The sequence below is a fragment of the Cordyceps javanica genome, chromosome 3 (assembly GCF_051103115.1).
Source record: "Cordyceps javanica chromosome 3, complete sequence".
In the NCBI taxonomy this organism is placed as follows: domain Eukaryota; kingdom Fungi; phylum Ascomycota; class Sordariomycetes; order Hypocreales; family Cordycipitaceae; genus Cordyceps; species Cordyceps javanica.
In genome coordinates, this window is record NC_139297.1 from 5,137,665 (window position 1) to 5,165,039 (window position 27,375).

General features: G+C 53.0%; 10 protein-coding genes across 10 annotated transcripts; 4 read left to right on the forward strand and 6 right to left on the reverse strand.

Moving 5' to 3' along the window:
* Positions 1–1,247: 1,247 nt before the first annotated feature.
* Positions 1,248–2,985, forward strand: V2A60_005733 (transcription factor Opi1-domain-containing protein; the record flags this gene model as incomplete). The annotated part of the gene is made up of 2 exons (XM_083257040.1): positions 1,248–1,623; positions 1,700–2,985. The coding sequence occupies 2 exons, from the start codon at positions 1,248–1,250 to the stop codon at positions 2,983–2,985; spliced, it is 1,662 nt and encodes a 553-aa protein (XP_083113166.1).
* Positions 2,986–4,310: 1,325 nt separating this feature from the next.
* V2A60_005734 (uncharacterized protein) lies at positions 4,311–5,007 on the reverse strand (the record flags this gene model as incomplete). The annotated part of the gene is made up of 2 exons (XM_083257041.1): positions 4,311–4,575; positions 4,769–5,007. 2 exons carry the CDS (start codon positions 5,005–5,007, stop codon positions 4,311–4,313), a joined length of 504 nt encoding a protein of 167 aa, XP_083113167.1.
* Positions 5,008–5,823: 816 nt separating this feature from the next.
* Positions 5,824–8,053, reverse strand: V2A60_005735 (catalase catA; the record flags this gene model as incomplete). Its single annotated transcript, XM_083257042.1, has 2 exons — positions 5,824–7,818; positions 7,874–8,053. The coding sequence occupies 2 exons, from the start codon at positions 8,051–8,053 to the stop codon at positions 5,824–5,826; spliced, it is 2,175 nt and encodes a 724-aa protein (XP_083113168.1).
* A 3,129-nt stretch (positions 8,054–11,182) lies between these two features.
* Positions 11,183–11,884, forward strand: V2A60_005736 (GPI-GlcNAc transferase complex, PIG-H component-domain-containing protein; the record flags this gene model as incomplete). Its single annotated transcript, XM_083257043.1, has 1 exon — positions 11,183–11,884. One exon carries the CDS (start codon positions 11,183–11,185, stop codon positions 11,882–11,884), a length of 702 nt encoding a protein of 233 aa, XP_083113169.1.
* A 164-nt stretch (positions 11,885–12,048) lies between these two features.
* On the reverse strand, positions 12,049–13,716 carry V2A60_005737 (pseudouridine synthase DEG1; the record flags this gene model as incomplete). The annotated part of the gene is made up of 1 exon (XM_083257044.1): positions 12,049–13,716. One exon carries the CDS (start codon positions 13,714–13,716, stop codon positions 12,049–12,051), a length of 1,668 nt encoding a protein of 555 aa, XP_083113170.1.
* A 394-nt stretch (positions 13,717–14,110) lies between these two features.
* V2A60_005738 (P-loop containing nucleoside triphosphate hydrolase protein) lies at positions 14,111–14,812 on the forward strand (the record flags this gene model as incomplete). Its single annotated transcript, XM_083257045.1, has 3 exons — positions 14,111–14,184; positions 14,253–14,466; positions 14,531–14,812. The coding sequence occupies 3 exons, from the start codon at positions 14,111–14,113 to the stop codon at positions 14,810–14,812; spliced, it is 570 nt and encodes a 189-aa protein (XP_083113171.1).
* A 51-nt stretch (positions 14,813–14,863) lies between these two features.
* V2A60_005739 (DNA-directed RNA polymerase III subunit RPC17) lies at positions 14,864–15,378 on the reverse strand (the record flags this gene model as incomplete). Its single annotated transcript, XM_083257046.1, has 2 exons — positions 14,864–15,190; positions 15,247–15,378. The coding sequence occupies 2 exons, from the start codon at positions 15,376–15,378 to the stop codon at positions 14,864–14,866; spliced, it is 459 nt and encodes a 152-aa protein (XP_083113172.1).
* Positions 15,379–19,754: 4,376 nt separating this feature from the next.
* Positions 19,755–20,741, forward strand: V2A60_005740 (uncharacterized protein; the record flags this gene model as incomplete). The annotated part of the gene is made up of 1 exon (XM_083257047.1): positions 19,755–20,741. The coding sequence occupies one exon, from the start codon at positions 19,755–19,757 to the stop codon at positions 20,739–20,741; it is 987 nt and encodes a 328-aa protein (XP_083113173.1).
* Positions 20,742–21,151: 410 nt separating this feature from the next.
* On the reverse strand, positions 21,152–22,717 carry V2A60_005741 (uncharacterized protein; the record flags this gene model as incomplete). Its single annotated transcript, XM_083257048.1, has 1 exon — positions 21,152–22,717. The coding sequence occupies one exon, from the start codon at positions 22,715–22,717 to the stop codon at positions 21,152–21,154; it is 1,566 nt and encodes a 521-aa protein (XP_083113174.1).
* Positions 22,718–23,680: 963 nt separating this feature from the next.
* Positions 23,681–25,048, reverse strand: V2A60_005742 (uncharacterized protein; the record flags this gene model as incomplete). The annotated part of the gene is made up of 2 exons (XM_083257049.1): positions 23,681–24,515; positions 24,624–25,048. 2 exons carry the CDS (start codon positions 25,046–25,048, stop codon positions 23,681–23,683), a joined length of 1,260 nt encoding a protein of 419 aa, XP_083113175.1.
* Positions 25,049–27,375: the final 2,327 nt, after the last annotated feature.

The window sequence follows — 27,375 nt, forward strand, 5'->3', positions numbered from 1 at the left end:
ACGTGCTTCAAAGTGCTTCGAAGTCTTGGCCACCATTTCTATTCTTGTGAATCTTTTTCCTTTGCTCCATGCCTTTGCTTGTCTTTTTTTTTTCGCCGTTTTTTGCGTCGCGGTATTGTCACGTACATGTTACTTTAACAACCCCGTGGGCCAGGTATCAACCAAGCACTTGCTCCCCTACTCACAGACTAGGTAGGCACCTAGAGTCCCCAAGAATCTTTGCCTGGCTTCTGGACGTGGGGTGCTGGACAGGGTATCACCAGCTGTTACCTCATGTAGTTCGTACCTCTTCTTGTGCTCTTTGGTGCTCTCTGGTTTTTCTTCTCTCTCCCGTCTTGCAGCCTCTGGCTCCCCCGCTTTCTCTTTGTCGTAGTAATTTTTACTTGATTCTTAAAAAAAAAAATCTTCACCTTTTCCATTCTCTTTCAAATCTCTCGCTCTCTGGCTTCCACACCCTCCCTCCCAACGGCTTCTGATCCGGCGGCCACCATTACCACCCACCAAGGGCCGCCCTCCCTAATCCGCCTAGTTCTTGTCTTCCTCCTCCTGGTTTAGCGGGCCTCTCTACTTAGTGATGGCTGTGGCTTCTCTCTCAACAGTAACCCCAACCTGCTTGCCTGCCACAAGCCTGCCTGCCATCTGCACATGTCAGGCTAATTCTTAGCCTCCTTGTTAGCCGGAACTACCACCATTGCACCTTCCCATCTTCCCATCCAATCCACCCCCATGCTACACAATCACATGCTCGCCACCACTGCCCACCCTCCGCCCGCTGCTGCTCCTCTCCTCTTCCTCCCACCCCGTCCTCATCAAGCAACACCCACGCCGTCGCCGTCGCCGCCAACAATGCGAGCAGCGCCATCTTCGCCGCAGTACCAGTACCACTATTACCATTAGCCCGCTGTCTCCTCTTCCCATCATCATTATCATCCTCCACCACGGCTACCACAACGTTGTCGACGACGCCTACCACTACTCCCACAACGTCCACCACGTCCACCACATCCACAACATCCACAACATCCACCTCCCACCACCCTCTTACCCACGCTCGCGCCCACCACGCCTTGCTCTCCCAAAATCACCATTCTTTCCCACAGCGTCATTCTCTCTCATTTCCTCCTCCCCATCCAGCCATCTCGAATTTAAACCTGCCGCCCCCCAATCACACCCCTCCCACTTCCGCTTCCTCTGCCGCCTCCTACGCCGCCTTCTCTACCGCACCCGCTCTCGATTCCCCATCCTTCATGGAGAGCCACCCGCTGCCTCCAGCACCAGACTACTCGGCCAAACTGCCGCCCCTGGCCGGTCATGATAACAGCAGGACGCTGCCCTCCTTGAGCTCCATCGCCGGGCCCCAGCATCACCGACACGACATGGCCCGCGACCACTCCGCCATGGCCCCCAGCAATTGGACCCCCCAGGCCAACACCATGTCCTACCGGCAACCCCCTCCTCAACCCTCGCGCGCCCAGAGTCCCGTCAACGGCGACTTGGACGGCACCAACAGCGTCGCCAGCGATGCCTCTCCCGACCACCAAAAGGAAGGCACCCCGACCAGCCTCACCCTTGACGACCCCGACGTCCGCCTCGCCGCCGAAGCCCTTGGCGACCTCAGAGCTGGTATGCCTACCACCGCACACCTTCCCTCCACCTACTTTCCTTGCATCCCAGAGCCGCTAACAGTCACCCTCTGTAGATTTCGTCTCGTCTCCTCCCGACACTTCTGGCGCCATGAGCCCGCCGCCTCAGAGCATGCACGTCGCCACGCCCTCATCCTCCACCGCTGGCTCCTCGCGACCTCCCAGACCCGAGCCTCTTCTCCAGCTTCTCACCACCGCCCACCCCTTCATTGCCTCCACCGTCTCCAACTACCACAGCACCAAAAACTACTCCCCTCGCTTCAAGTCGGGTGCTGAATACGTCGAGGGATATCTCACGCCCCTCGCAAAGACGGTCAATCGAACCGCCAGAAGGACTGGTGTCGAAGGTGGTGTGCGTTGGTTCCTCGGTGGCCGCCGACATGCCGCCCCCACGTCAGAACCCGAGGCCTCCTCCAATTCCAAGAAGCGTCGCAAGGTTGGCGCGAACGACGGCCAAGACGCTGAAGACGCCAACGGCTCCAACGACACCTCCCCTCCCACCCCCAAGAGCGCTCGCCGCTCCTCTGTCAGTACCATTGACACGCTGCCCGCCTACGACGAGCTGCGCTCCCCGGCCTATAGCGAGACGGCCGGCCCGACCACTGCTGCCCAGAATCAGGCAGCCTGGCAGACGCGCCTGTTCATGTCCACCTCTGGCCTCAGCGTCGCCATGAGTGCCGAGAGTCTCAAGAGCCTCAAGTACTGCCTCAAATGGCTGCGATGGACCAACGGCCGCATGGACAAGGCCATTGGCTCCCTCAAGGATGCTCTCGAGGAATACGAGAGCGCCTGCAGCACCCAGGCCAGACTGGCAGACGCCAACGGCGACGACAAGGACCAGACGATGGAGGGCGCCGAGGCTGGCAGCGGTACCAAGACTCCCGAGGAGGCCCGCACCGAGATTGCGAACCGCATCCAGGTTATCAAGACCGATATCCTCAAGACCCTACAAGAAGTCGTCACCACCGTCTCCAAGTATGCAGGCGGGGCTCTGCCCGAGAATGCTAGAATCCTTGTACGCCGTCATCTCACCAGTCTGCCCCAGCGTTTCCGCCTCGCCACCATGAATGAGAATTCCAGCAGCGCCAACGGAGACCACACCAAGGACAACAGTCCTGCCCTCCGCGAAGGCGCGCAAAAGGTGCTTGTTCTCGCCAAGGAGGGTCTCGACATGGTGACGCAAATCACCGGTGTTCTCGACGGCACAATTGTCAGCGCCGAAGAATGGTGCGAGCGCATGGGTAAGAAGCGCGAGACCGAGGATGAGTCCATGGTTCTCGACGAAAAGGTTGCTCTGGCGGCCGCTACCGAGTCCGCCAGCACCGATGTCAAAATGGGATGAATGTCTCAGAAGAGCAGTCGCCGATGTCAATCTGAAAATCCAACTTTAGACACCCAGCGGCGGGAAACAGAAAAGAAATAGCAAAAACTGCGATACAAAAGGTCTAATACACTCTGGCCGCAGACAACCGGGCACAAATTGGTCGGAACTGGGTTCCAGATCAGCAGAAGCCCGCCGTCAAAACAAAACCAGCACCTGGCATCCCACGACGCGCAGTCTGGCTGGTACTCATCCGATTCAAGTAATCGCGTCGATCCATATGGATCACATTTTTCATGTATTCTTTGCAAGCACTTTGGCTCTTTGTTTTTCTATTTTTATTCTGTCGGATTGCGAATTAAACGATCTTGTATGGTCGTTGCAGGAACATGATACCTGGACTATCGTCCATTCTTTCTTTCTTTGTTTGTTCACTTTGTCGGATTGACTTTTTCTCATTTCTTGCCAGTTTTTTCTTTCGGTGGACGGGATATTTTACAAATGGGGACAGGGAAAAAACCCACACAGTGAAGAGACTTTTGACAAGTCTTGCTCTTTTCGGCGTTTCGGAGGGGAGTTGTTTTTTTTCTTCTTTAATATGCAATAGCCGCTCGATGGAAGTATTTCTGACAGGTTTTGTTCTTCTTTTTGTATTCTTTTACGTCATTAGCCCTGTACCAGCGAATGTCACTCGGACTTGATGATTTACTCCTGCCGCAGTCTTTTGTAGACCATTGATACTCGTTCACGTTGAAAGCTTGTCGTGATGCTGTACCGTAGATAATGGAGGTTGGGGGCAAGACTCGAGCTCGCACGCCCAAGCCTGTACATGATTTTTCTTACACCGCATTTTTGGCTTGATTCAACCATCCCTGGCCTGACTGACTTTCCAAATAGCCGTTGAGATGTGTGTATCCATAAGTTGGAGTATGTGAAAATGCCCCGCCAGCCTAAATCTGGTTCGTAGCTGCCACTTGCAGGGTCAGGGCGGGAAGCGGCGGCGCATCCTCTCGCCGTTGAAGCAACAAAACGTCGGTGCCCCACTACCACCACCACCCCGGCGGCGGCGGCGGCGCCCGGAACGGCAAGGTGGACGGGCGGGGCGGGGTCGGGCGGTCGACGACGACGAAGACGACGACTCGCCGTACGCCGTTTCACATCACAAGCTGGGCAGGTGGTGGGTGCACTTGTAGAGGCGGGGAGCAATAGAAGTCTGGAATCTGGGAGAGGATTCGCTTCTTCTTCCTTGTGTGTGTGTCAACAACACAACGAAAATTATTGGTCTTTTTTATTTTTTGCAGCTGCGTCTATATAGTAGTGCGACTCTACCACCTCACCCCTCTCCATCACTGCCTCGTCTCGCGACTCGCCTCCACCGCGCTCTCGGGCTGAATGTTACCCTGGGCCGAGTTGGGATCCGGCACGCTGTCCGGGTCGTGATGCTTTCCCTTGAAGACGCCTCCGCTGCCGCTGCCGCTGCCGCCGCCGCTCATGGGGGCCGCCACCCGCGCCGGCACGACATCGTTGTCATTGGTGGCCGTGTGCTTGGAGGGCTGGTTGAGCTTGTCGAGCGACCGCTCCGTGTCGTCGAACTGCTCGCCTCTGGATTGTCTGCGTGCAAGCAGTCGTCAGCAACAAAAACTTGCCAGCTCGCTACTTCACGTAATACAAGTGAAAAAAGAAGGAAGAAGACACGAGGGGAGGAAGGGGGGGCTTCTGGGTTCTGGAAAGTAGTATTGTGGTGGTGCTTTGCAAAAAAAGAAACAAAAAAAAAAGATGCTTTTTCAGACGCATGATATCTTACCTTCCCCGGTCGTCCAGCACACCACCCTCGCTCGGGGGGATGCGCTTGTTGTAGCTGCCGCTGGTGCTGAGCTCGTCGCCGTAGCTCACCCGCGCGCCGCGGTCCTCGAACCGCTTCTCGGCCACCGAGTTGACGCCGGCCTCGTCGAGCCCCTGGGGCCGCGCCGCGCCCGTCTTGGCCTGGTAGGTGTTGAGGTCGGCCTCGGCCTGGTTGGCGATTGCTGTGAAATCGGGTGCCATAATATATATATATATATGCAGTGTTTGTGCTGTTGATAAGTCTCGGTGTAGTTTTTGCAAGTTGGATCAAGTTGCGTATAACAGAGAGAGATTCGTAATCAGATGAACTGGCAGGGCTCTTCCATTTGGAGAGTGTGACTGGTGGGAGCTATTTCCGGAAAGGGGCCTTTTATATCCATTGCATCCGATCGATTGATTAAAATTTCCTTAATTTTTTTTTTTTTTTTGCCTCTCGCAGTTCACTCTCATCTCTTAGTGGAAGCGTCATGAGATACGCAAGAATGATGAAATCGTGTGGTTCCTTTTGGACAGTCCCTCCACACTCGTCTTCATGTGGATCGAGACATCTCCAGCCGCCCGGAGCTTTTGGTCAGAGACGTGGTATGGCCGTTCCCACCGCTCATTGTCGAAAACTGGGGAAAAGGAACGGGAATGCCGGGGTTTGCATCTAGTGTCATCGTCGATGCTGTTGTTCATTTTCGCAGTTGGGAAGCCAGCACTGGTCCGTTACTCCCTTCCGCCCTTTTTTACAGCAAGAATGGCGAGTATTCGTCTTTTGTTCACTGTTCATATTTTAGATCATGTACAATTATATACAATTATACACAGAGACTTTTTGCGGTGCATTTTCAAAGGACTTGTGTTGTAATTGGACTTTTCATATTGAAAACGTGTACGATACTCCAACCTCATGCCGCCAACTAAAAAACGCCGTGTGACGCGCACGGGCAGCTGTGAATATTTCTTTGTGCAAATTGGTATATATATTATTACGCGGGCCATCATTTTGAAACTTCTTCGCCGCACCAACGATACCTAGTAAGCCACCAGATCAACGAGCCCGTCCAGCTCACGGTCCCAGCATCGGTGCTGGCTGACGGCGTAGACAAACTGGTCCAGGAACGTCTTTGCGTTCTTGACCGCGCGGACCACCTGGCCGAGGCTCTCCGGGCCGGGCGTCTGCAGCGACACGACGCCGTAGCTGGACACGGACTCGGCGCCGTCCGACAGCCGCACCTGGTCCAGCTGGATGGCCTTGGCCAGCAGCCGCACGCCCTCGCCCGTGGCGCCGACCGTCTTGAGGTGGCCAAACGCCTCGCGCACGTACTGCACGGCGCGTCCCTTGCTCGTCAGCTGCTTGATGGCGTTCTCGCCGCCGGGGACGAGCAGCGCGTCAAAGAGCGTGCTGCGCTGACCCTCAAAGTGGTGGTCCGGCACGACGCCCTTGCTCGAGGCGTGGTCCTCGCCCGCGGCGAAGATGGCGGACCGCCGCGGCCCGATGACGACGGGGATCGCCTTGGCGCCCTTGAGAGCGCCCACCATGGCCGCAAACGCCACGCCGTCGTAGCCGTCGGCGATGAGGATGGCCACCTTGCGGGACTCAATCGTCACCGTCTTGGGCACGTACTCGAGCTGGCTGAGGCCCGAGGCCCGGTTGCCGTGGTTCTTCTTCTCCGGCGCCGGCGGTAGCGGTCCGCCCACCATCTTCGCAATGGACTCTCCCAGGTCCGGGTGGATCTCCGCCAGCCGCTTCGTCACGCGCGTGTACACGACCGGATCGTCGCAGTGATCCAGCTCGAACGCGAGTGCCGCCTGCAGGTGCTTCTGTTCGATGGCGCTGAGGGAGTTGTAGAACAGCTGCGCTTGGGAAATATGCTCCTTGAACTTTTCGCTCTTGCCGCGCACCTTGATCCCGGCCACCTTTTGCGGGTAGTCGTGGTAGCCGCCCTCCGAGGTGGCAGCGGGCGGCTGCACCTCGCCCCTGTTGGGCCAGTAGTTGAACTTGCCCTTGGAGACGCGGTGGCGCATGGCGCCGTCGCGGTTAAAGTTCATCATTGGACAGACGGGCTTGTTGATGGGCAGCTCCTCCCAGTTGATGCCCAGGCGGCTCAGCTGCGTGTCAAAATAGGAAAAGTTGCGGCCCTGCAGGAGAGGGTCGTCGGAGAAGCCGATGCCGGGCACGACGTGGCTGGTGCAAAACGCAACCTGCTCCGTCTCGGTGAAATACTCGTCCACGTTGCGGTTCAGCTCCAGCTCGCCAATGTAGCGGATCGGGACGAGGTCCTCGGGCCACACCTTGGTGGCGTCGAGGACGTCAAACTCAAATCTGTCCTCCTCGCCCTCGGCAATTGTCTGGATGCCAAACTTCCACCGGGGATAGGCACCATTCTCGATGGCCTCCATCAAGTCCTTTCTGTGAAAGTCGGGATCCTGCCCGCCAATCTTGAGTGCCTCGTCCCACACCAGCGAGTGCACGCCGAGCTCGGGCGTAAAGTGAAATTTGACAAAATGACGCTTGCCCTGCGCGTTGATCAGCGTAAACGTGTTGACGCCGAACCCTTGCATCATGCGGTAGGACCTTGGGATGCCGCGGTCCGACATGGCCCACATGAACATGTGTGTCGCCTCCGAGTGCATAAACATAAAGTCCCAAAAGTTGTTGTGCGCCGACTGTGCCTGGGGAATCTCACCGTCCGGCTCCGGCTTGCCCGCGTGGATGAGGTCGGGGAACTTCATGGCATCCTGAATGAAGAAGATGGGAATGTTGTTCCCGACAATGTCCCAGTTGCCCTCCTCAGTGTACATCTTGATGGCGAAGCCGCGGACATCGCGGACAGTGTCGGCCGAGCCTCTGCTTCCGAGAACAGTGGAGAATCTGACGAATAATGGCGTTTCTCTTGACGTATCTGTCAATACACCCGCGTGGGTTACATCTTCTGCTGACTCAAACAGGCGAAACGTGCCGAACGCTCCGGCACCACGGGCATGAACGACACGCTCTGGGATGCGCTCATGATCGAACCTGTGAATCTGGCTTATTGTAAATTTCGTATTCCTCGATAGAGGTCTGAGTAAAAAACCATACCTTTTCTCTTCCAAAAGCATCTTCTAAAAGCGAAGGGCCAATTTTATCGCCGTTCGCGACACGGAGCCAGTCATCGGTGTTACTCTGCTTTGTGCCAAAGTCGCTCGTCATCCTCGACTCTTGCGATGGCTCTACAGTATTGCTAGCCAGCTGCTCTGCTTTGATTTGTGCGGCCTTCATGATGAAGACTGGGAGTGTGCAGTTGAATTTGAAGCTCTGTGGTATAGACTGTACACAAGTCCAGCGGGAGGCACAGCTGCATTGTTATTTATTGTAGAAATGGCGGAGCACTGCATTAATTAAACAGCCAATCCTGTGCCACGTATTAGAAAATGATTTGGAATATCGTGACATCAACGACTGCGATGGAGCATCACATATGACTTTGGTATCTGGCCACCCGTTCGGTGTGGGGTCGTCGGGCAATTGTATGACGGATCGTAGACGCAACGGTGATGCAACAATAAGACCGAGAGCAGATTTCGCACTAGGCCATCTTCCGTTCCGCTGCTTGCATGCCGTATTTATAAGCGGAATTCCGATCATGGGAAATTGCTCTTTTATTTCCCATCTCGGGCTGTTGCAATTCGCCGCGACGTGGTGAGCTCCTAGCCCCGCGAGCTTTACCGTCATCACTACCATATAAAGAGTTCTCAAAACTCTGCCCGTTTGAGAGGTACTATGTGCTCATTTAATCTAGTACGCACTCCCGTACTAATCCAAGCGTCAGGTTCCGATCGATGGTAGATTAGTCGACAACTGCAAGGAAATGTCTTTCATCATAGGAAACAAGAATTGCAGCTCGCCCCCTCCAGAGACATGACCAGTAGTGTAGCAAGTGAATTTAACTTGTGTCGCCTGGATTTTCATAGTCTCGCTTTTTTTTTCGGATGTCTGTACGAAGCTGACATTGACGAAAGCAAATGTGCTGCGGGCTGTTGTAGCATTCGACCCCATCAATCCCTACTCGACCTTGCCACAGAGACCGTTGGGCACCGTTTTCATATTTCAGCAAGAGACCGATGCAATTTCCACTTTTTCTGTGACTAAAAATAGTGCGGTACTTGACGTGGCTCCGAGAAGTTGTTGAAAGATCAGCATTTGCGTTTGGAGCTGTTCCCGTGAGAGCTCTCCGAAAGCCTGGTCTTGAAACTATAGGCCGCCGTTCTGATTTCAAAGTGCCGAATACAGAGACAGATTTCAGCTCTTTTGCGTTGTATATCAGGGTCTCTGGAGTAAGCCGAACAAGCTATCATCAGTAAATTCGGATAGCCGTCTCGACGCGTCTCGCCGTCTTTCGAACTTGGGATAATTCTCGAGGTCATCTGTCCTCACAATTCCCCTCGATGCAGTTTTTACGCGAATGACCGCCTGATGTATATATGTTTCCGTTTTCAATCACTTCCACGTGTCCATGTTAAAGAAAAAGTGGTGCAGCGGCACTGACGTCGGATAGGCCAAGTAGGCGTAGGCGTCGTGCTAAGTTGGCGACCGCGCAATACCGCAAAAACAGACAAAGTCGTGAGACTTCGTAGACGATTTATGAAATTTCTGCAGGGAGTCATTTGGGGAAATGCCAAGCTTCTCGGCCATGGCGATGTCGGGCGTAATAATCAGGTCTTCCAAGCAGAGGTAAGAAGCGTAATGCCAGGGCGAACGTCAGGCAGTGATCGCCCACAACTGATCCATGACCATTTTCGGTCTGCATATTTTGGCATTGAATTCGAAGCGATCTTAATGAGCGTTTGAGGCTTCCACGTTGGTCATACGTACCGCAGCCCTGTCTTCGGCACAAAAGTACGGCGTGCTTGCCGCGAGAAGAATGCCGTGTTCGGGAAACGGAGACGGTCCGAGGCTCTCGAACAAAGACGTAGACGTATTGTCGCCGAGGACTGCTCAGGGAGCCATAAGAGTTTGATTTGAACCAAGAAATCTGGTACTTGCACAAGTAGATTTCGTCGAACACAGAGAACGCGATATGCGGAGGCCACAACAACGGCGGGAACCATAGAGATGGTCGATTTCCACTGCAGGTACAGTCTTGAGAGAGGGTGTGAGAGACATCATTTTCGCCTCTGAAATCTTTAAACTTAGAGTCGAGGACGGGATGCGCTATAGGCAAGACGGAGTTTGCTTTCCTGCAAACAAAGCAATGATGGTGGGCAGGGATCTGGGTTCGTTTGTTGGCTGCGGTAGGGTTTGGGTCGTTATATGGACCGGTGAGAGGGTAAGGGATTCGGTTTTGCAATCTGAGTACTTTGGAAAGTCAAAGGGAAAATATTCTCAAAAGATCGAGCTCCGCCACCTGGGGATGAGTGGTGCGTGTGCTGAGCACGGGATCTCCAGCGGTTGCACTGTACAGTCAGTATTCACCTGCGCGGGCCCGGCTCCAGGCTACTGCACTGGTCGCGTGCGCCAACATCAGCCAGACAGACAAGAAAACTGCGAGGGTAGTATATCGAAGAAATTATAGATTAGGCCTGGCCAGGATGATGTTGCAAAGCTTGCAGGACTAAGATCGCGACCGGGCCCGATACTGCTGTTGTGATACCAGCAACCACAAGACAGCACACCCGATACCCACACCCCAAAAATGAGGTTCGAATCCCAACACCATCCAAGGAAATCCAATTTTGCAGCGTCACCACGACTCAGTCTATTAGAAAAAATACTTCAGCTGATTCTTGCAAAGAATCTTGTAATTACCAACCCAAGCAAAAAAAATAAATTGGTTGAGTTCTCCTTCTCACGCAACCAGCCCAAAATTCCCCTCCGGGTCGTGATCCAGCCCGCCACGCGACGGGGGAGAGTTCTCTGCAGAGTGAGGCCTCCCTCAAGGGTCATCTCCAGTGCTTAGGGCCGCGGACAGTGTTTTACGCTGCCTGTGTACCGGCGGTCGCAGGTTGCCCATGCGAGCGGGCGGCCACCGCGGCGTTCGAGCTGGGCGCCAGCAGAGGGGGATCTGACGGTGTTTGGTGCGGTCGCAAGATGAGAAAAGTGCGAGAGTTTTCCCAGTTGAGCCATTACAGCCGGAAATGAGCCGCCCTATTTTGACTTGTATAGGCTTGGAGCAAGGCTCCCTGGCCTCCCCCCCCCCAAAAAGAGAGAGCTACCCACTTTATTTTGCAACATGGCCAAGAGCTTCTTCATGGGCATTCTTCATCTACACATGTATACCTCTTTATTGCCATCCACCCCTTGAGCCTTTATTACAAGCCATGCTTTGATCTCTGTTTTGATCTTCTTCTTTAAAAAACAAGAGTCTCCCAAACCAACTACCCAGACCGACTACCAATTCACCTCCACACGATGCTCACCACGCCACCCCGTCTCCAAATCCGCCGGCCCTCGCCCACCACCACCGAATTCACCGTCACCACGCAGCCGCCGCCCACGCTCGCCCTCCGTCTGCTGCGTCTCTTCCTGCTCCTTCTCCGCCTCGCGCTGGCTCTCCTGACCGTGCTCCTGCTCGAGGCGCGCTGGTCGCAGTCGCCGCTCGCCGCGCCGCCGCCCCCGCGGCCGCTCGCGCCCCCTCGCCGCTGGGACGAGCCCGCCGCCGCCTCCGCCGACACGCTGCTCTGGGCGCGCGACGCGCTGCACCGCTCGCCCGCAGGCGCCTCCCTGGCCCGGCTCGCCGCCGCCGCGCCCCTGCCGCTGCTCCTGCCCGCCGCGGCGCTGGCGCTGCGCCTGCTCTCGCGCCGCGTCCACGCCGAGGAGAGCCTGCTCGTCATGCGCGGCCTGGGCGTGCAGACGCGCGAGAGCGCCCCGGGCTACCTGGCCAGCGCCGCCACGCGCTTCATCCCCACGGAGAAGATCCGCGACATCCTCGTCAACGAGGCCTTTCGCGGCTTCGAGGTCCGCTACTACCTCGTCGTCGTCGTCGAGGGCGAGGAGGACCTCGTCGTCGTCTTTCCCGGCCTGCTGCCGAGGAGGCACATCGTCGAGGCTGTCTGGCGCGGGGCGAGAGAGTGTCTGTATGAGAGCAGGGATGAAAAGACGCCCATTCTCTAAAGGGCAGATTGCAAGACAGACTGTGTATATATATATATATTCAACGCCGACTACGACACATCCATAGATTCACGCAGCTTACGCACACACAGGCGCTGTAATTTTTAATGCCAACACGAACAACAATGCATTTCTTAGCCTGATTCTTTTTCTATTAATATATTCTACTCGTCATCCTGCATCACGGCATCTTTGCTCTCGTTGCGTCTGGCACGCATGTCTGCCGCATCCTTGAATCCCTTGCGCCGTGCATACTTGTCATTCAGCTCATCCGGTGACTCAAGCTTGTCCTTCCTCTCCATGGGCACGTACTTGCCCGCAGGCCGTCCCGTGTTACCGCCCTCGTACAGTCGCACGCTCAACGCCGATTTCTTGTTCGATTGCGGCTTCTCAGGCTGTTGCTGCTGCTGCTGGGTCCTGACTTCGTCTCCACCCGTCGCTTGTTCCGCCATGAGCTGGAGCAGCTGGCCTGATAAGAGCTCGTCCATCTTGTGCCCGCGCCAGAGCTTCCACATGCCGTCGAGGGCGCCAAACGGCCCAAACTGGCCCGCGCGCATGCTCGACGACGTCTCCGCCCCGGCGCGGATCCACTGCATGGTGTCGACGTGCGTGTTGTGCGCCGACAGCGGCGTCGCGTCCGCCGCAGCAAGGTCTGGGAAGACGCAGTCCCACAGCACAAGCGGTACCTCGTCGGCCATGGCGTAGCCCGGCTTGCGCGGATACCTGTTGACGTCGAGCAGTTCGCTCACCACCGACGGCTTCTCGAGGCCCTGCCCGACGAGGAAGAGCACCGCGACCATGTGACGGATCTGGTGCCACAGGAACGCCGAGCCGCGCACGTGAAAGTAGTAGACCTTGGGGAATTCACCCGCGGCCGTCCCTGCCACGCTCGCCGGCGAGAAGCCTGCGGCGGTGACGTAGGGCAGCGCGGTGGCCGCGTCCCGTACCTCGACAATATCCGACTCAAAGATGGTGCGCGACCAGTTGGTGATGAGCTTGGCAGGATCGACCTTGCAGAGGTTGCGAAAGTCCTGCTCGCCCTCGAAGCGCTTGGCCGCGTCGCGCATGGCATCAATATCAAGCCAGCCAGGCTTCCCCTCGCCGCCGGTCGAAGGCTCGGGAGAAAAGGCGGGCTGCGTGAAGAAGTAGCGGTACTGCCGCTCGCGGCAGGAGAAGCGCGCGGAAAAGTCGGGTGGCGGTGAGGGGCACCAGGCCAGTATTCTGATATCAGGGGGTAAGAGTCTGTTGAGAACCATGGGGTAAGGGATCTCGTCCGCTATGGGGTCAAACGGCTTCTCCTCCGCCTCTGGCCCCTCAGCTTGTACCACTTGTTCCTCTGTCGTTCCCTCCTCGACTGGCCGCTTGGGTTTCTTGGGCAGCGGTCTGTTGCTCCTGACGCGAATGCCAATGACCTGGCCAAATGCGCTTACTCCTCTATCGGTACGGCCGCACTTGGAGTATTCGCAAATATTGAAGTCAACAATCTTCTCATCTTGTGGAAAGATGAGGCAAGCCTTTGTCAACGCATTCCACAGCTCCTCCTCGATAGTAGGTTGGTTTCCTACAGCCTGGAACTCGAATCCTCCATAATTCTTGCCAAGGTACGCCAGTTTCAGGGCGATGAAGCGCGTAGAGTACTTGGACGGGTCCATTTTGCGCTTGATCTTGGGCTTTGTCGTTCCGGGAGCCGGCGCTGCCTCTCCATTGCCATGCTGCCCAACAGCAACATCGGGCTCGGGCGCTGCTGGCCTCGTTTGCAGCTCGGCTTCTAGTTGCCGAACTCTTTCGACGAGACCTAGCTTGGTCCAGCTATTGTAGTTGGAAGGGTCCATTTTCTTCAGCGACTTGGCTTTGCCCTTGAGATATGCCGCTTGGGGGGTGCTCGAAAATCTCGCGCAGAGCCGCTGCCTGCTTGCGGCTCGAGTGATGGCTTCAGAGCAACAACTCGGCCTCCTTGCCCGCAGAATCGGCTTCATAAAATCATGGATTAATCTACAGAACCCGTCTTTTCCTTTTTTTTAGTGTGTCGTTCTCATTGGAAAGAAACCTGCGGCCGGCCCCAGAGGCTAAAACTGGGGCTTGTTGTTGCCAGTCTCCCATGGTGATGGATAGTGAGTGGGTGAGGTATAGGGTAGCGCAAAAGCCATTATCAGTGGGCAGCCGGCCTTATCTCCCGGAAGGCCGTTTGGACGAGAGGAAACCAAACTTCTACACAATGCGCCAAACATGGTAGCTGAGGAAGACACAGTCAAACTTTTGCTAGTGGGGGATGAAAGATGCGGCAAGACGACATTTTTATCGTATGTATTTCTCATATCTAGGCGCTACGCTATGGCGACCGGGCGCATGTGACTGACAGCCGAGATAGGCGGCTCAGTGCGGGCGACAAGGTGAATCCGATCCCGCTGCTGCGCGACATTGACCAGCCGTTCACTTTCAATGTGAACCTGTCCGGGAGGAGCTATCGGCTCGATTTTCAGGACACATCGAGTCCTGACAATTGGCGTCTGCTGGACCCAGACGTCATCGTCATGTGTTACGACATCAGCCAGCGTCTGAGCTTACTGAATATGAAGCGTTACGTGAGTATCTCGGAGTCTATCCAAAACAAAATTGCGCGGCAGGGTATGCTAACAATCCATCTAGTGGATCGACGAGGTCAAAAAGGCTTTCCCCCGCATCGATGGTCTGCCGATTGTCGTTCTGGGCTTGAAGCGCGACCTGCGGTCGGAGACTGACCCAAACGGCATCATTTATCCGCAGGAAGCCTATCAGATGGCGCAGAGTCTGAGAGCCGATCGCTACGTCGAGTGTTCGGCTTTCACCGGCGAGCTTATCAAACTCGCATTCGAGGACATATGCTCCACGGCCGTCAAGACGACCACGGCAGCTGGAGGTCAGAGCGAGGCTGGCTGCACCATCCTATGATGAGACGTGGTGACATTGGCGTCATGGTTCACTCTCTCTGAAGGCATGACTTCAAGACGCTGCTTCCGTAGCGTCATGCATCGATGCGTCGCCGTCAGCCGCCTCTTGCTGCTCTGGTTCGTCAAACTGGCCGAGGACTTCGGAGATGATGGCCACGAGGTCCTCCTGTTCGGCCTCAGTGTACCGGTCACCCATATCTTCGAGAACGGTGTTGAGCGCGGCGACGGACGAAGGTCTCAGGTTAAGAATCATGACGACCTCGCCCTTGGACAGCTCAAACGGCTGCAGGCGCTGAATGAGGGTCTTGATGCACGAGGGTGTGTAGGTGATGGGCGTCTGGCTAATGGGACTCGGCGCAGTACGTAGATATTGCAGTAGCTGTGATAGGTTAGATTGAACGGACTATACATTCTGCATTATAAAGAATAGCATACCTCACGAGCGACCGTTTCCATATTGGGAGGACCTCGACGCTTTGTCTTTTTGTAGCGGTCCTTTTGGTCAGCCACATGCTGGTAGACCTCATAGTTGGACAGGACGGCGGCCTGGGCCTCGAGGATCTTCATGACGACAGGGTTTAGACGGCAATGGGTGTGGCGTGGAGGGCGAGTGCTGTGTCAATTAGGATCGCAATTTGCGTTCAAAATTCGACAGCCGGGTGGCAATATTCTGTCGATCAGCGTCGAGTCCTAGATTGAAGCTCTCCCACCTGAACTTTTTTTTTTCTCCTGCAGAAAACAAGCTCCAGCTACCCGCCAAGGCTAGGCCAATCATGACGCAGTAAATCTGCGTACGTAATAAGCTTGGGTATGGGAAAGTTACAGGGGACCAGCGGTATAGTTCTAGGGCTATAGGCATTGCTTTAGTGCATCCTAGCGCGTATTCAGTAGCGCTTTTGAGGGTAGCCCCAATGAGGTAGATACCTGGTAGTGAGTAAACAGTGCTATTAGTAGGCATCTATCAGATCAAATAGATGTCTTGTATACCAAGGTAGGCCCTTAGATAAGGTAGGCAAGATATGTCTGGTTGAAGCCTTTTCTAGCAAAAGAAAAAAACAGGTAGACTTGAGCGTACTCTATACTGAGCCGACGGATTGGATCCTGCTGCATGACGCGACAACCGTCATCCAAGGTCTGCTTTATTCCGCCGGTTAATTAGCAAGGGTCTTACATTAATTTGCACATCTGAGTTTCAATTATGGATCTCTTAAGAACACAAATAGTTGTCCAAATAAACATCCAAAGAAATGTGCCCCACCTGATCAACCGCGTCAAGTTAGGAATGAGTTTTTGCTGCTAAATGACTCAGTCCTAAACATTGGGCTTTTTAAGACTTACGGCTCTGTCCCAAGTATTTACTCTTGCTGGATGGATGAGATGGCCTTGCCGAAGAAACCGATTCACAACAAATAGAAAGACCACCAACGTCGAATCTCACTCGATTTATGGAGTTGCTACTACCGTGGCCAAGAACAAACAAAACAGACCGACGGTGAAAATGGTGCCTTGCAAAGTCTGATTCTTATAAATAAAGCTCTGTACTTTCTCGCCACCTTCTTCGAAAGTCACGACCGGTTCCTACTGAGTGTTGACTACGCCTATCCTGAATCATCGCCATGATTATGAGCATTGAATCTTTAAAAAAGCGGTTGGCGCTGCAAATTCCATCATCCGCTTATCCGGCATTAGAACGAGCTACCTATATGCCGAGGCTGCCAGTCCGCCAGTTTATCACCCGGTTTCATTTGCCGATGCTCACAGGATGATCATATGTGAACAGGCGGGCGCACATATCAGTGCACTTATAGCGCCGAAGACTTTCATCGCCTGGTATGACGGCCTAGAGCGCTTCGGTCTTATACTGCCTAGAGAGTCCCATTTCAATGGAAGAATAGGGCAATGCATAAGGATACCCTAGCTTACATCAAAGCTGCTCTCTTCAAGGTGCGAGTTGCTGGCTTCCACGACAGGTTCATGGTATGGAGAGGCACCAAATTAGGGTCGTGTATCACGTTACCGGCTGTATAGCTGTTACTCGGCCTAATTTCCGAGCCTCTATAGTAATTGCAACTGGTGGCACTGGGCTTCTATCTTAGTTGTTTCGGTGACTGGTGGTTTTGAAACCGATAGCCATTTGAGTTTTCTACAATTCGACTTAATGGTAGTCGGAAAAGCTCAAAAGATTTCGGTTCCTCATTGCGGGTTAAACACCACTTTGTCCAGGCTATTGCGATCAAGTGCCAGCTATTCGCACCCTCTCAATCAATTTGACCTTGCATTCGATTTGACGCTCCATTGGCCGATAAATCACTCACTGCTTAGCCACATTTTCTGGATTAATCCACTGCGTAATATAGCAAGTTACCGAAATCCCTCACTCAATCCGTCGTACTATTACACGGTTAGTTGCGGCCCGACAAGCAGATAGGCCACTGCTCTTCTTCAATGTACTCTATAATGCAACGAAGGCCGTATATTATGTAAATATGGAGCATCCGTTCGATGTAATTCACGATTCGTTCTTCTCTCGACGAGAACGTGTATCTCAAGATATGCAGCATATGTGTCGCGTTTCTCACAGTTCTCCACGCTTGAATGGAAGGTTGATATGAGCAACAACAAAACAATATCAAGTCACGGAAATCTGTATTTTAGCTGTGCTCTCAGTAAGAATTATGCTGTTGGATAAAAAACCTCATGAAATTACCTTTGTGGCAAAACTTGTCGCTACAGACGGCCTGTTCGATTAGCTCGATCGTCTCCCCATGGTGAAACAAGAGCCCATATTGCATTCGGAGACGACCCGAGGACGATGTTGCCGAGCTGGCAAGACCCGTTGGGATTCCGGCTTACACTGCCAAGCCTTTGGCCCCATTCTTCGCCAGTCTGCTCACTGCAGGCATCAATAAATGGCCGGTAAACTGGAGCTCTCATGGCAAATGGCAATCCACATTTTGCAATTCCAAACGGCCCGGTTTGTTGAGGACCCATGCCCGACGCTCCTAGCCTTATGTTACATGCACCGTGACGTCGCCCTCCGAGAGCCGCAGCTCATGGAAATCCCATACTCGGAGCATGGAGAATCCAACCGAAAGTTTCGTACAACTATCAAACCAATCGCGAATCCAACGGCGGATCTAAGCTTATTCTTGCGGTGGGGACGAGAACAGTGGTGCGGGAATAGCATGGGTGGGTAGTGTCCACGGTTTTGCAGCTGGTGGTCGTGTCCAATACTTTCCGGTGAAACAAGTTGAACCGAAATTTTTTTGACATTGAATGAATACTAGCTTGACTTTCATGCCCCGAGAAAATTCCGAGGAGGGACTGGTCGCGTTGGATGCTCAAGTATAAATAAAGCGGCCTAGCTTTCTATTTCGGAGGTCCTGCAATCAGGCTCAGTCAACTCGACCTTTCTCATTCTATTCCCGTCTTCGAAATGAAGCTTTTATCGATCTTCGTCACATTCACGCTGTCCGCAATGGCTGCTGCCGGCGGTGGCAATACTTGCATGCTCGACGTCGCTGATCAATGCGGTTCCTGCACATCTGTGAGCCCCTCTCCCTTTGCAAGCGCTCAACGAAACTCGATGCACATGAGCTAAAATTTGTTTATTAGTGCCGTAACGAAGTTGGTGATGCTTTGAAAGCCTGCCACCGAGTATTTAACGACTGTGTGAGGGGTCTTGCGGAGTCCTATGGCGTCGACTTGAACATGTGTGTTGCCAGTGGCTATCTCTGCAGCCCGGAATAGTGTCAACAGAAAATCTCGAAAAATTTGGAGCAACCTGAACTACTATTCTATTATGGATGACAAGAGGGACTGTGGTACGGAGGCTTAGAGGCTCAGTTGGCTGTCAGATATCGCTAGTCAGTTCAGTTTCAGGGCTCAAGTGTCGCGTTAGTGATATAATTCAACATTAGGAGTCAATTCATAGTCAAACGAGAGTTCTGGAAGTCACTACTGTATCTGCATCCTACGCCTGTAAAAAGTGACCAACCTCTCACCAGACATGCATGAGCTGCTCGATTGTAGGTACTTGACAGAGAGTTCCTTCCTCGTGCCTCGGCTCCCTGCTTTAAAACTCTCTTCTCACCATCTTGGTCGTGAAACCAGAAAGACGAATCGTTGGGTCAATTTAGCCGCATGTTGCATGGTCAAGCAGGTAGTATCAAAGTAAACAATACCATGTCAATATATCAGTATTTGTCTCCCATTATCTGTAGCTCGGGTGATGGGAGAATGCGGCAAAACTTGTTTTCGCGTCTTCGAGGCTCAAAATAGATAGATATCGGCGTATTATATCCATTAACACTTGAGCGCACTCTATCCTGAGCCAAATAATTATATCCTGCCGCATAGCGCGATAACCGTCAGCATCCGGAGTCTACTTTACTCTACAGTACAATTGTCAAGAGTTTTATACTAACCTAGCTATTTAAGTTTAGAACATAAATTATTTGAAATGTGTCTTAATTTTTGATAAATATTTTAAAAGATTCATATTTTTAATAAAATATAGTACATAAATAATTCCATATTATTTAATAAATTGATTCTAGATATTATTATTATTTAAATTATATCATCTTATCTTAGATATTTGTTTTATATTCAGAATTAAAAAAAAATACCAATGATAAGTCTCTTATTTTAAGTACTTGCTAATTATCACGCGCCGGCAGCCATAATTAGCTGGCACTCAACTAGGCCTACCCTAAATTATCGGCGGCAAATCTGATATACAAGATGGAAAGTATGCCCCCTTCCTCACCGCTTTTGACCGCCTTGCTCACCGGCCATTCACCTACGCTCTCGTATATGGATGGAATGAGGGAGGGCTTGAGGTGAGGGGCCGGGGAGCACTGGTAAGGGGACACCCCATATTTATTCAAATGGTGAAAACCCCCTTCTCCTTTACGTACCACGAACTAACAACTGGCACAATGGCTGGCCTGAATTGGACATTTGAACAACTCGCCGCCTACTTTTCCCATTCGCCACGTCCACGACCTGATTTGAATCCGATCATAAAACAACTTCTCTCAACCTGTCCCAATGCATCTGTGTTTGGCATTGGCGGCCACTCCGTAGTACTCCGCGTTTCCTCTGCTCTGGCAGCGAAGGTATCTTTGGAACCAGGAGACGAGCGCCTACGAAACGAGCAGACAGTATTCGAATCACTCGCCGAGGTTGGTTGTCCGAACTTTGTCCAGTGTTATCTCCGCGCCGCGGACGTGAGCTTTCTCGAACTAGTAGCAAATGGCACCCTGCACGATCGAATAAGCATTATTACCAAGCCTCGGCCGATTCTACACTGGATGCTGCAACTGTCACACGCAGCCGCATGTTTGGAAACGTTGGGCCACTCCCATGGTGATATCAATCCACAAAACATCCTGCTTGACGACAATGACCAGATTAAGCTTATCGATTTTGACCACTCACTCAAGGTTGGCGACGATCTTGATGTTGGCTACGAGCCCTATGTTCGACAACGCAGGAAGCCGGTAGGTGGTCTCTTCGGGGTTGCCGGCCCAGTTACAGAACAGTTCGCCCTCGGGTCCGTTTTCTGGTACATGACACGCGGATCTGAGCTGTACTCTGAGCTTGAAGGGCCTGACCAAGTGGACCGCTTGCTCGATGGCATCTTCCCCACGACGGACCCGCAAGACCCTGTCGATCGCATTATCCGCAATTGTTGGGACGGATACTATCTCAGGATAGCCGATCTCGTCAATGACATCCAAGTTGTATCGGGGCTAACGTTACAAACTCGAGATACCGAGACTCTTAGTCAGAGACAAGAGAGAACGCTGTTGTGCGAAAGGTACTGTAACATGGCGAGCCTGATTCCTATTCAGAGCACAACGAAAAGGGAGAGTATTTGTCTCCAGGTCGAAGACTGCAAGGACTCTGGCACACCCCTGTGAAAGATGCTCGGTGGGGTTGTGTCAGCGCTTCCGGTCGGCTATGATGGAACGCCCGCCGCAACAACTTGGCATGTTCCATCCCATGTCGACGCTGATAAACCTCTCTGCGCAAGAGGAGCTCAAAAATCGACGACGACGCTTTGGTGTGCTGCATCCGTGCTGAAACTCGGAGTAGAGATCGACACTAAACTTATCGACGACTGAGCTTCAGACACGGGCGACGCGTCTCACGAACCTTTTGACGAAATGCTGCCATCAAGTCTGGGCCGTCTGGGCTCGAGTTTCTAGATTAGCTCACCCTGACAACGACTGTTATAAGAGAGAACCACGAAAACATGGTAAATAAGCTGATCTCACGAGCTAGAAGGTTATGATTTATGAGGCGGTATATTATTCTGTTCTGTGATGGCCTATGGAATCAACGTTTTCAGCCACTCAGCGTAAGCTACCACCTCGCCCTTGGCCATGACCGCCTCTGCGGGAATCTCTGCAGCCGCCCACGCCTCACACGCGGAAATCTCTTCCTCCTTCTGCTTTCTATCAAAAGCCTTCTTCTCGTCAGTCAACGGCAGATACTGCACCACGGACTCCATACCCGTGGCCTCTGTAAACGTCATGGACGGATGGCTCGCCGCGCATTCCTCTCGACACTGCTCGAATCCACGTTGGTACATGCTCTTGTCTATGCGTGCTTGTTTCAGAGCGAGCTGGATTTTTTTCGATGGACTGCCTGCCTCGCTGCCTGCCCCTTCTTCCTCCAGCCTCGATATAAGCTGCTGCGCGTCCTCCGCGCCCTGACGCATTCTTTCCATCTCCCAGAACGGTCGAGCCTCTTCTTTCGACAGCGCAGGCGTCGGTCGACTTTGGCCGTCCTGACTGCTCAGCAAAAAGGATAGAAGCTCTTCTGCTTGCTGCTTGCGGTACTTTGCCTGCCAAAGCTTGTACCGTGCTGTCCACTCCTGGTCCATGTCCTGCGCTCGCTCGATGCAACCCATCAGGCGCTCCAACGTCCCCTCGCTGGATAAAACTGCGATACGATCGCGGACTTGTTGTACTTGCTCTTCTTCTGGATGCTCTCGCGGATCTTGCATCCGAGCATCTGCACGCAACATGCTCACGACAAAACCATCGCCATCAAACGAGTCGCCGGGCCAGCCATGATGTTGATAGAGTGGCCTCCTCGTCTCCAAAAGCCACATGAGATCGGACTGTTTGCCTCCACCAGGCAGCAGGAGTAGTTTTTCGTACCAGAGATTGATATCTCGGAGTACCGTCTGCGCGTCACGACCATTGCGCGGTTGCCAGAACGTAGTCCAATCCTCCTCGTCGTCCTCGTCGTCCTCATCGTCCTCATCGTCCCCATAGTCCTCGTCGCCCTCTTCGTCTTCTTCGTCTTCTTCGTCTTCATCGTCTTCATCGTCCTCTTCGTCCTCTTCGTCTTGGTCGCCCTGGTCCGCCTCGCATTTGTCATTGCTCATGTCCGCAAAATCAGGATCCTCAACAAGAATGGGATCGTGGCTGGTCCCCGTAGCCTGCGTCGTCATGTAGATACAATCCGCCTTCGCGCAGTAAACCAAGACGGTGCCATCATTGCTCATGCTAGAGAGCGGTGTCGTCCACGGCCTCATGACAAATAGGTCCTTTTCCAGGTAGAGCGGGTCCCTGGTCTCACCGAGATCAAGGTTTTTGCTGCGGTAGTCGATGAAGGCGCTTCCTTCGTAAAAGTCTACGCCCCTCGGACACAACTCCGTGTTGACGTACGGCAGCACACTGTAGAGGTAAATTATGTCGTCGCGGACGCCGGCACGGCGGTAGCGGGAAATCAGGCGCTCGATAGCGTGATTGTGAGGACCCTCCTCAATCCAGGAGGGATCTAGGTAGCGCATACGGGCAAGCGTCTTGTATATGGCGAGTAGCCCGTCGGCCACGCGCTGCATGCGCTGCTTCTGCGCGTTTGTTGTCTCTAGTGAGTCCATCTTGTACGAGAGAATCGGTCTGATAGTGTGGTCTGGCGGCGGATGCAGTACTTGAACGAAGGAAAGGCTGAAATACCTCGGAAAGATTGTGAAGGCTTTTCACTAAGTTATCCGCGGTTGATCCGACTAGAAGAGCCTTGCATCTGAAATCAGGCTCCGCGACTACGCTTGTTATTGGTTCTGCAAACAAGTAAGCCAATGCAACCTATCTTTCCAAGGATCCACAAGATGGCATGTACGAGCCGACAACTGTGTACACCATGTTGCTTGTGAAGGGCGCAATGTTGCGAGCTATTGTAGACCAATTTGGTGGTTGGGTTTACTGCTGGCTGGTAGTTGCCTTGGGGTACATACTATTAGTTAGCGGTTTTCTAATTTGAGTCTCCTCCGTGTACTGTGACTAGGATCAGCTTGCGACTATGTTGGTCGAGGCATGGAAGCACAACTAACAAGTGTTGGCAAAGGCTGGACTAACGAAAAAGGCCACAAACCGACGCAGAAAACCACAAAATCATGAATAGTATTATTCATGATATTAGCATGGGCTATATCGATTTTTTTGTATTTAGCTTTGGAAGCTAGCTAATGGGAGATCATTGTCATGTACAATTAACACTGTCTATCTATTAGAGATAGTATGATTGATAGAGATTATAGAAAGGCAGGTTTTCCGGTAGTAATGTGTAGATTGTCCTATCTTTCTCTATTATCGAAGCTAGTATATTAATATAGTTAATAAGCGACGCTTTATTATTGGCTTTGAATGTCTATTTAAAGTAAACCGAACCTAGTCATGAGCTATCACTGGATGCTATTAGTTTAACAATACGTGTAGACTAGGCTAGCCAAGCTATATCTATTCCTGATATGATGACATGTGAATAATGCCTAATTTTGCAGCTCGTCGGCACATTAGTGTTTGGATACCTAGAGCGAGAGATAAAAGTGCGCCTAGATTGTTCATCATGCGCTACTCCTGTTTGAGATTCTGTTCTCTAGCGCCAGGCCCGAGGCTTCTTGTGTGCTCAACCGCTGGTCGCTCGCCGCGCTCACCAGGCTCAACCTTCCATCGTCCGCGGGCTCCGGGCTGCCGGCCACTGGCTTGCGTCGGATGACGGCCGACATGCGACGACCCGGCAGCGCTTGGGATGGCGTGATGTCGCAGCCCGGCAGCTCGGCAACCTCCTCCTGCTCCTCCTCCGCCTCCTCCTGTTGCTGCTGCCGTTCCTGCAGACTCTGGCGCGCCTCAGCGATGCCGGCAGGGAGTTCCGCCAGCGGACCTGGCGAGACGGTGGCATTGCCGTCGCCGGCCCCCACACGCCACGGCGCGTCCAGCTTGGGCTTGGATGACCCGTCCAGCTCCGACTTGGAGAAACGAGCGGCGGCGGCGTCCGTCTCGGCGCTGGCTGCTCCTCCCTCTGCTGCGCTGCGCGTCTCACGCTGGCGCCGACGGTGTCGGGTGAGCAAGAAGGCGGCCAGCAGCATGAGCGCCAGCGCCAGCACCGAGACACCCGCTCCAATAGCTGCCTTGTGGCCGGTAGACAGGCCCCCCGCGTGATGCGGCTGCGCTGTGTGCGTCCGTTCCGGTGCGGACGTCGGAGTCGGTGTCGACGTCGGGGTCGGTGTGCCTTCCACGTAGACGAGGCGTACAGCGGTGATGATTGCCGGAAATTTCGCATCAGATGTCAGGCTAAACTTGGTGTGGATTTCCATAAAGGTCACAGTGAGTGTCTCGTCTTTCGGCATGATCGACGTGCAGGCGTACTGATTGTCGTAAAAGTTGGCGCACTGGTAGCCGCTGCGAGATAAGGTGTGGTCAGGCCCAGCGCGCGTAGCCGTCCATGCGTCGTAGACTGGTAGCAGGAGGGGGAAAGAGCAAGGCAGAGATGCAGCTCAGACGACGTACCTTGGACAACAGCCGATCGCGACCTGGCCGCTGGTCAGTAGCTGCCAAGTAGTGACATTGAGAGCGGTGTTGATGCTGCTGGCGGCGTCGGGATCGACCGACGTGCACATCGGCTCGTAGCCATCGGGACATGCGGTGCCCGGCGAGAAGACGGGGTAGGCGTCCCTGTCGGCGAGGAACTTGTACTGACTCGGAACACAGGAGGAGCTGGTACTGTACACATTGGCCAAGCCACGTTCAATCGTTATCGGCGTCGTTGTAGAGCGGTCGCGGCCGATGCTAGTGGTGGACTTGACCAAGTACAGTCTTGCGCATTGCGGCGCTGGATTGAGTGACGGCACCGGACCGACAGTGATGGGCGTTATGTCCTGCGTCTTCGTCGCCCTCGCCACCGCCAGGATCATGTTCTCGTCCTCGACGCCCATCATTTGCACGGTTGGTCGATGGGGCTGGCCGGTTGGTTGGCTTGCGACGATGTTGCGGACAATCGTGTGTGAGTTGTTCGAGTGGCGGTTCAAATCTATGCGTCAAAGTCGGCGTATCTTGTGACGCAGTGGCCGCAGTACAGATGGAACAACAGTTGTGATTGTTTGCCCTCTTTTCCGAAAGACTGCGTTTTTTCCTCAGTCTTCCTACTCGCTGTGTATGCAGACCTGCCTACCCCTGTCCCTGCCCGCGCCCGCACTCAGCCTGATCCCTTTCGGAAGTTGTCTCCTCTCACCCGCAGAATAAAACCCCCGCTCGTTGCAGTTGTGCATGGGTCACATCTTTTGTGTCAGTACATTATTCTAGGAGTGGGGTTGCGTTATACACTTTACTCTTACGGCCTACAGTGCACCATTGATTGATACCCTCCTCGTTAGCAAAGTCGGGCTTTGGCACTGAGGTACTCGAATTCGCGGCATCTTTCATTTTTGAATACCCATATTTCTCAAGTATAGATGCAATTAGATATGGCTTGTTGTATATGCTAGTAGAAAATTAATATATATGTAACCAAAAAAGTGTTGATTTACAACGTTGTTTATGAAGAAGGAGGTATCAATAGATATTACATGTTTGTATCACACGATATCTCATACTATTCATGGCTATAGCGCTATAGTCAAGCATGATCAAAAACCCATACATCCTTGACTTCTACTTCTACTTTCATATCTACAAGCTGCTTACATGTCTACAGATTGCGACAGTGTGCTATGCTAGTATTCATTTACCAACCCCGTGGTAGACTTTGACAAGATGGGGAAAACTCACAGTCATCTGTAGTGAGTATTTCAAACCATGTTCCCAAGTATGGCTTTTAAAAGCCAACGGCGAGGCTGGTGGAACGGATACGACGGTCGCGATTTGCCCGTGCCTGTCTTTATTTGAGGGTTCCGTAGACATGGAGTTCCTTACTACACGCTAAGAAAAGGGAGAACTGCTCATTCTAAGCAACAGCAATTAATGTACGACTTTCGGATTGAAGGAACCCTTGATTGATTGAAAGCTATCTTCTGCCTAGTAGTAGCACTACTACTATATATAGAGTGTGGTGTGCCGCTCCGTGCCCCATGCAGTCAGTCAAGCCTGTAGAATACCTCCAGCATACGATTTCGACTCAAAAACGAATGGACTCTCACAAAGATGTCTTCCATTCATCCAGGACCTCCGCATCTTGCCCGAGGTTAACCCCGTTCCCGATATAGTTGTTCCAATCCCACGCGTATGTCAACTTTGACCGCAAATCTAGCGTTGCCTTTACCTGTAGACTCGATATTATTGTTCCAATATACGCTTGCCCGTAACCCCAGACCAGCGTTCCTTGGCGATACAAGGCAAAATTCTCCCAGGCCTTCTCGAACATGATTTTGCTTGCATTTTCCATTCCCAAATGAAGATTGATATAGATGAAGCCGTGATCTTCAAACCTTTTCTGCCAGTCGCTGGAGTTTTCATCAACAGAAATGATCTGAGATATATTCTTGTTTTTAAGAAAGCGGGCGACTGCGGCCGTGTCGTTGTGATAAGGGGCAAAGCTTTGTGCAAGCCTATCTGTAGGCTCTATGTAATGTTCCACCCATCTGAAGTACTCAAGCGGATCAGGCCCTGTCGCTGTTTCCGTTGCCACCGGTTGGCATGTCAACGTTTGGCTTGTCACCGTTTGTTCTGTCACCGTTTGACATGTCACCGGTTTACATGTCAACGGTTGGTCTGTCAACGGTTGGTTTGCCACCGTTTAGCATATCACCGGTTCGCATGTCACCGTTTGGTTTGTCACGGGTTGATTTGTCACCGGTTGGTTTGTCACGGGTTGGTTTGTCGCCGGTCGGTTTTTCCCTATGTCGTTTATCACCAATAGGTCTTCATCCCGTTGATCTGTCCCTATCTCGTTTATCACTGTCAGGTCTTCCTCCGGTTGGTCTGCCCCTATTTCGTTGAACGCCGATAGGTCTTCTAACAGCTGACCTCCCAGCGATTGATCCGTCAACAAGTGACCTGCCGCCGGTTCACTCGTCAACACGTGGCGTGTCACTGGTTGGATTAATAAAATTGCCCGTGGCTGTTGAGATGACATTTGAATAGCTCACCTAGACTCCGAGGAATTCCCGGCAGAGAAATTCCTGGCAGAGACAAGACCGTAGTGGCGGCCGCGAGGAGTACAGGAATAGTCGTGGAAACCATGGTTCAGCGTGTGAAGCTTGCTATAGTCAGCTTTTGTAGTGTAGTAATGTGGTAGTGTAGATCTCTTTGGTTAGAAAAGAAAGTG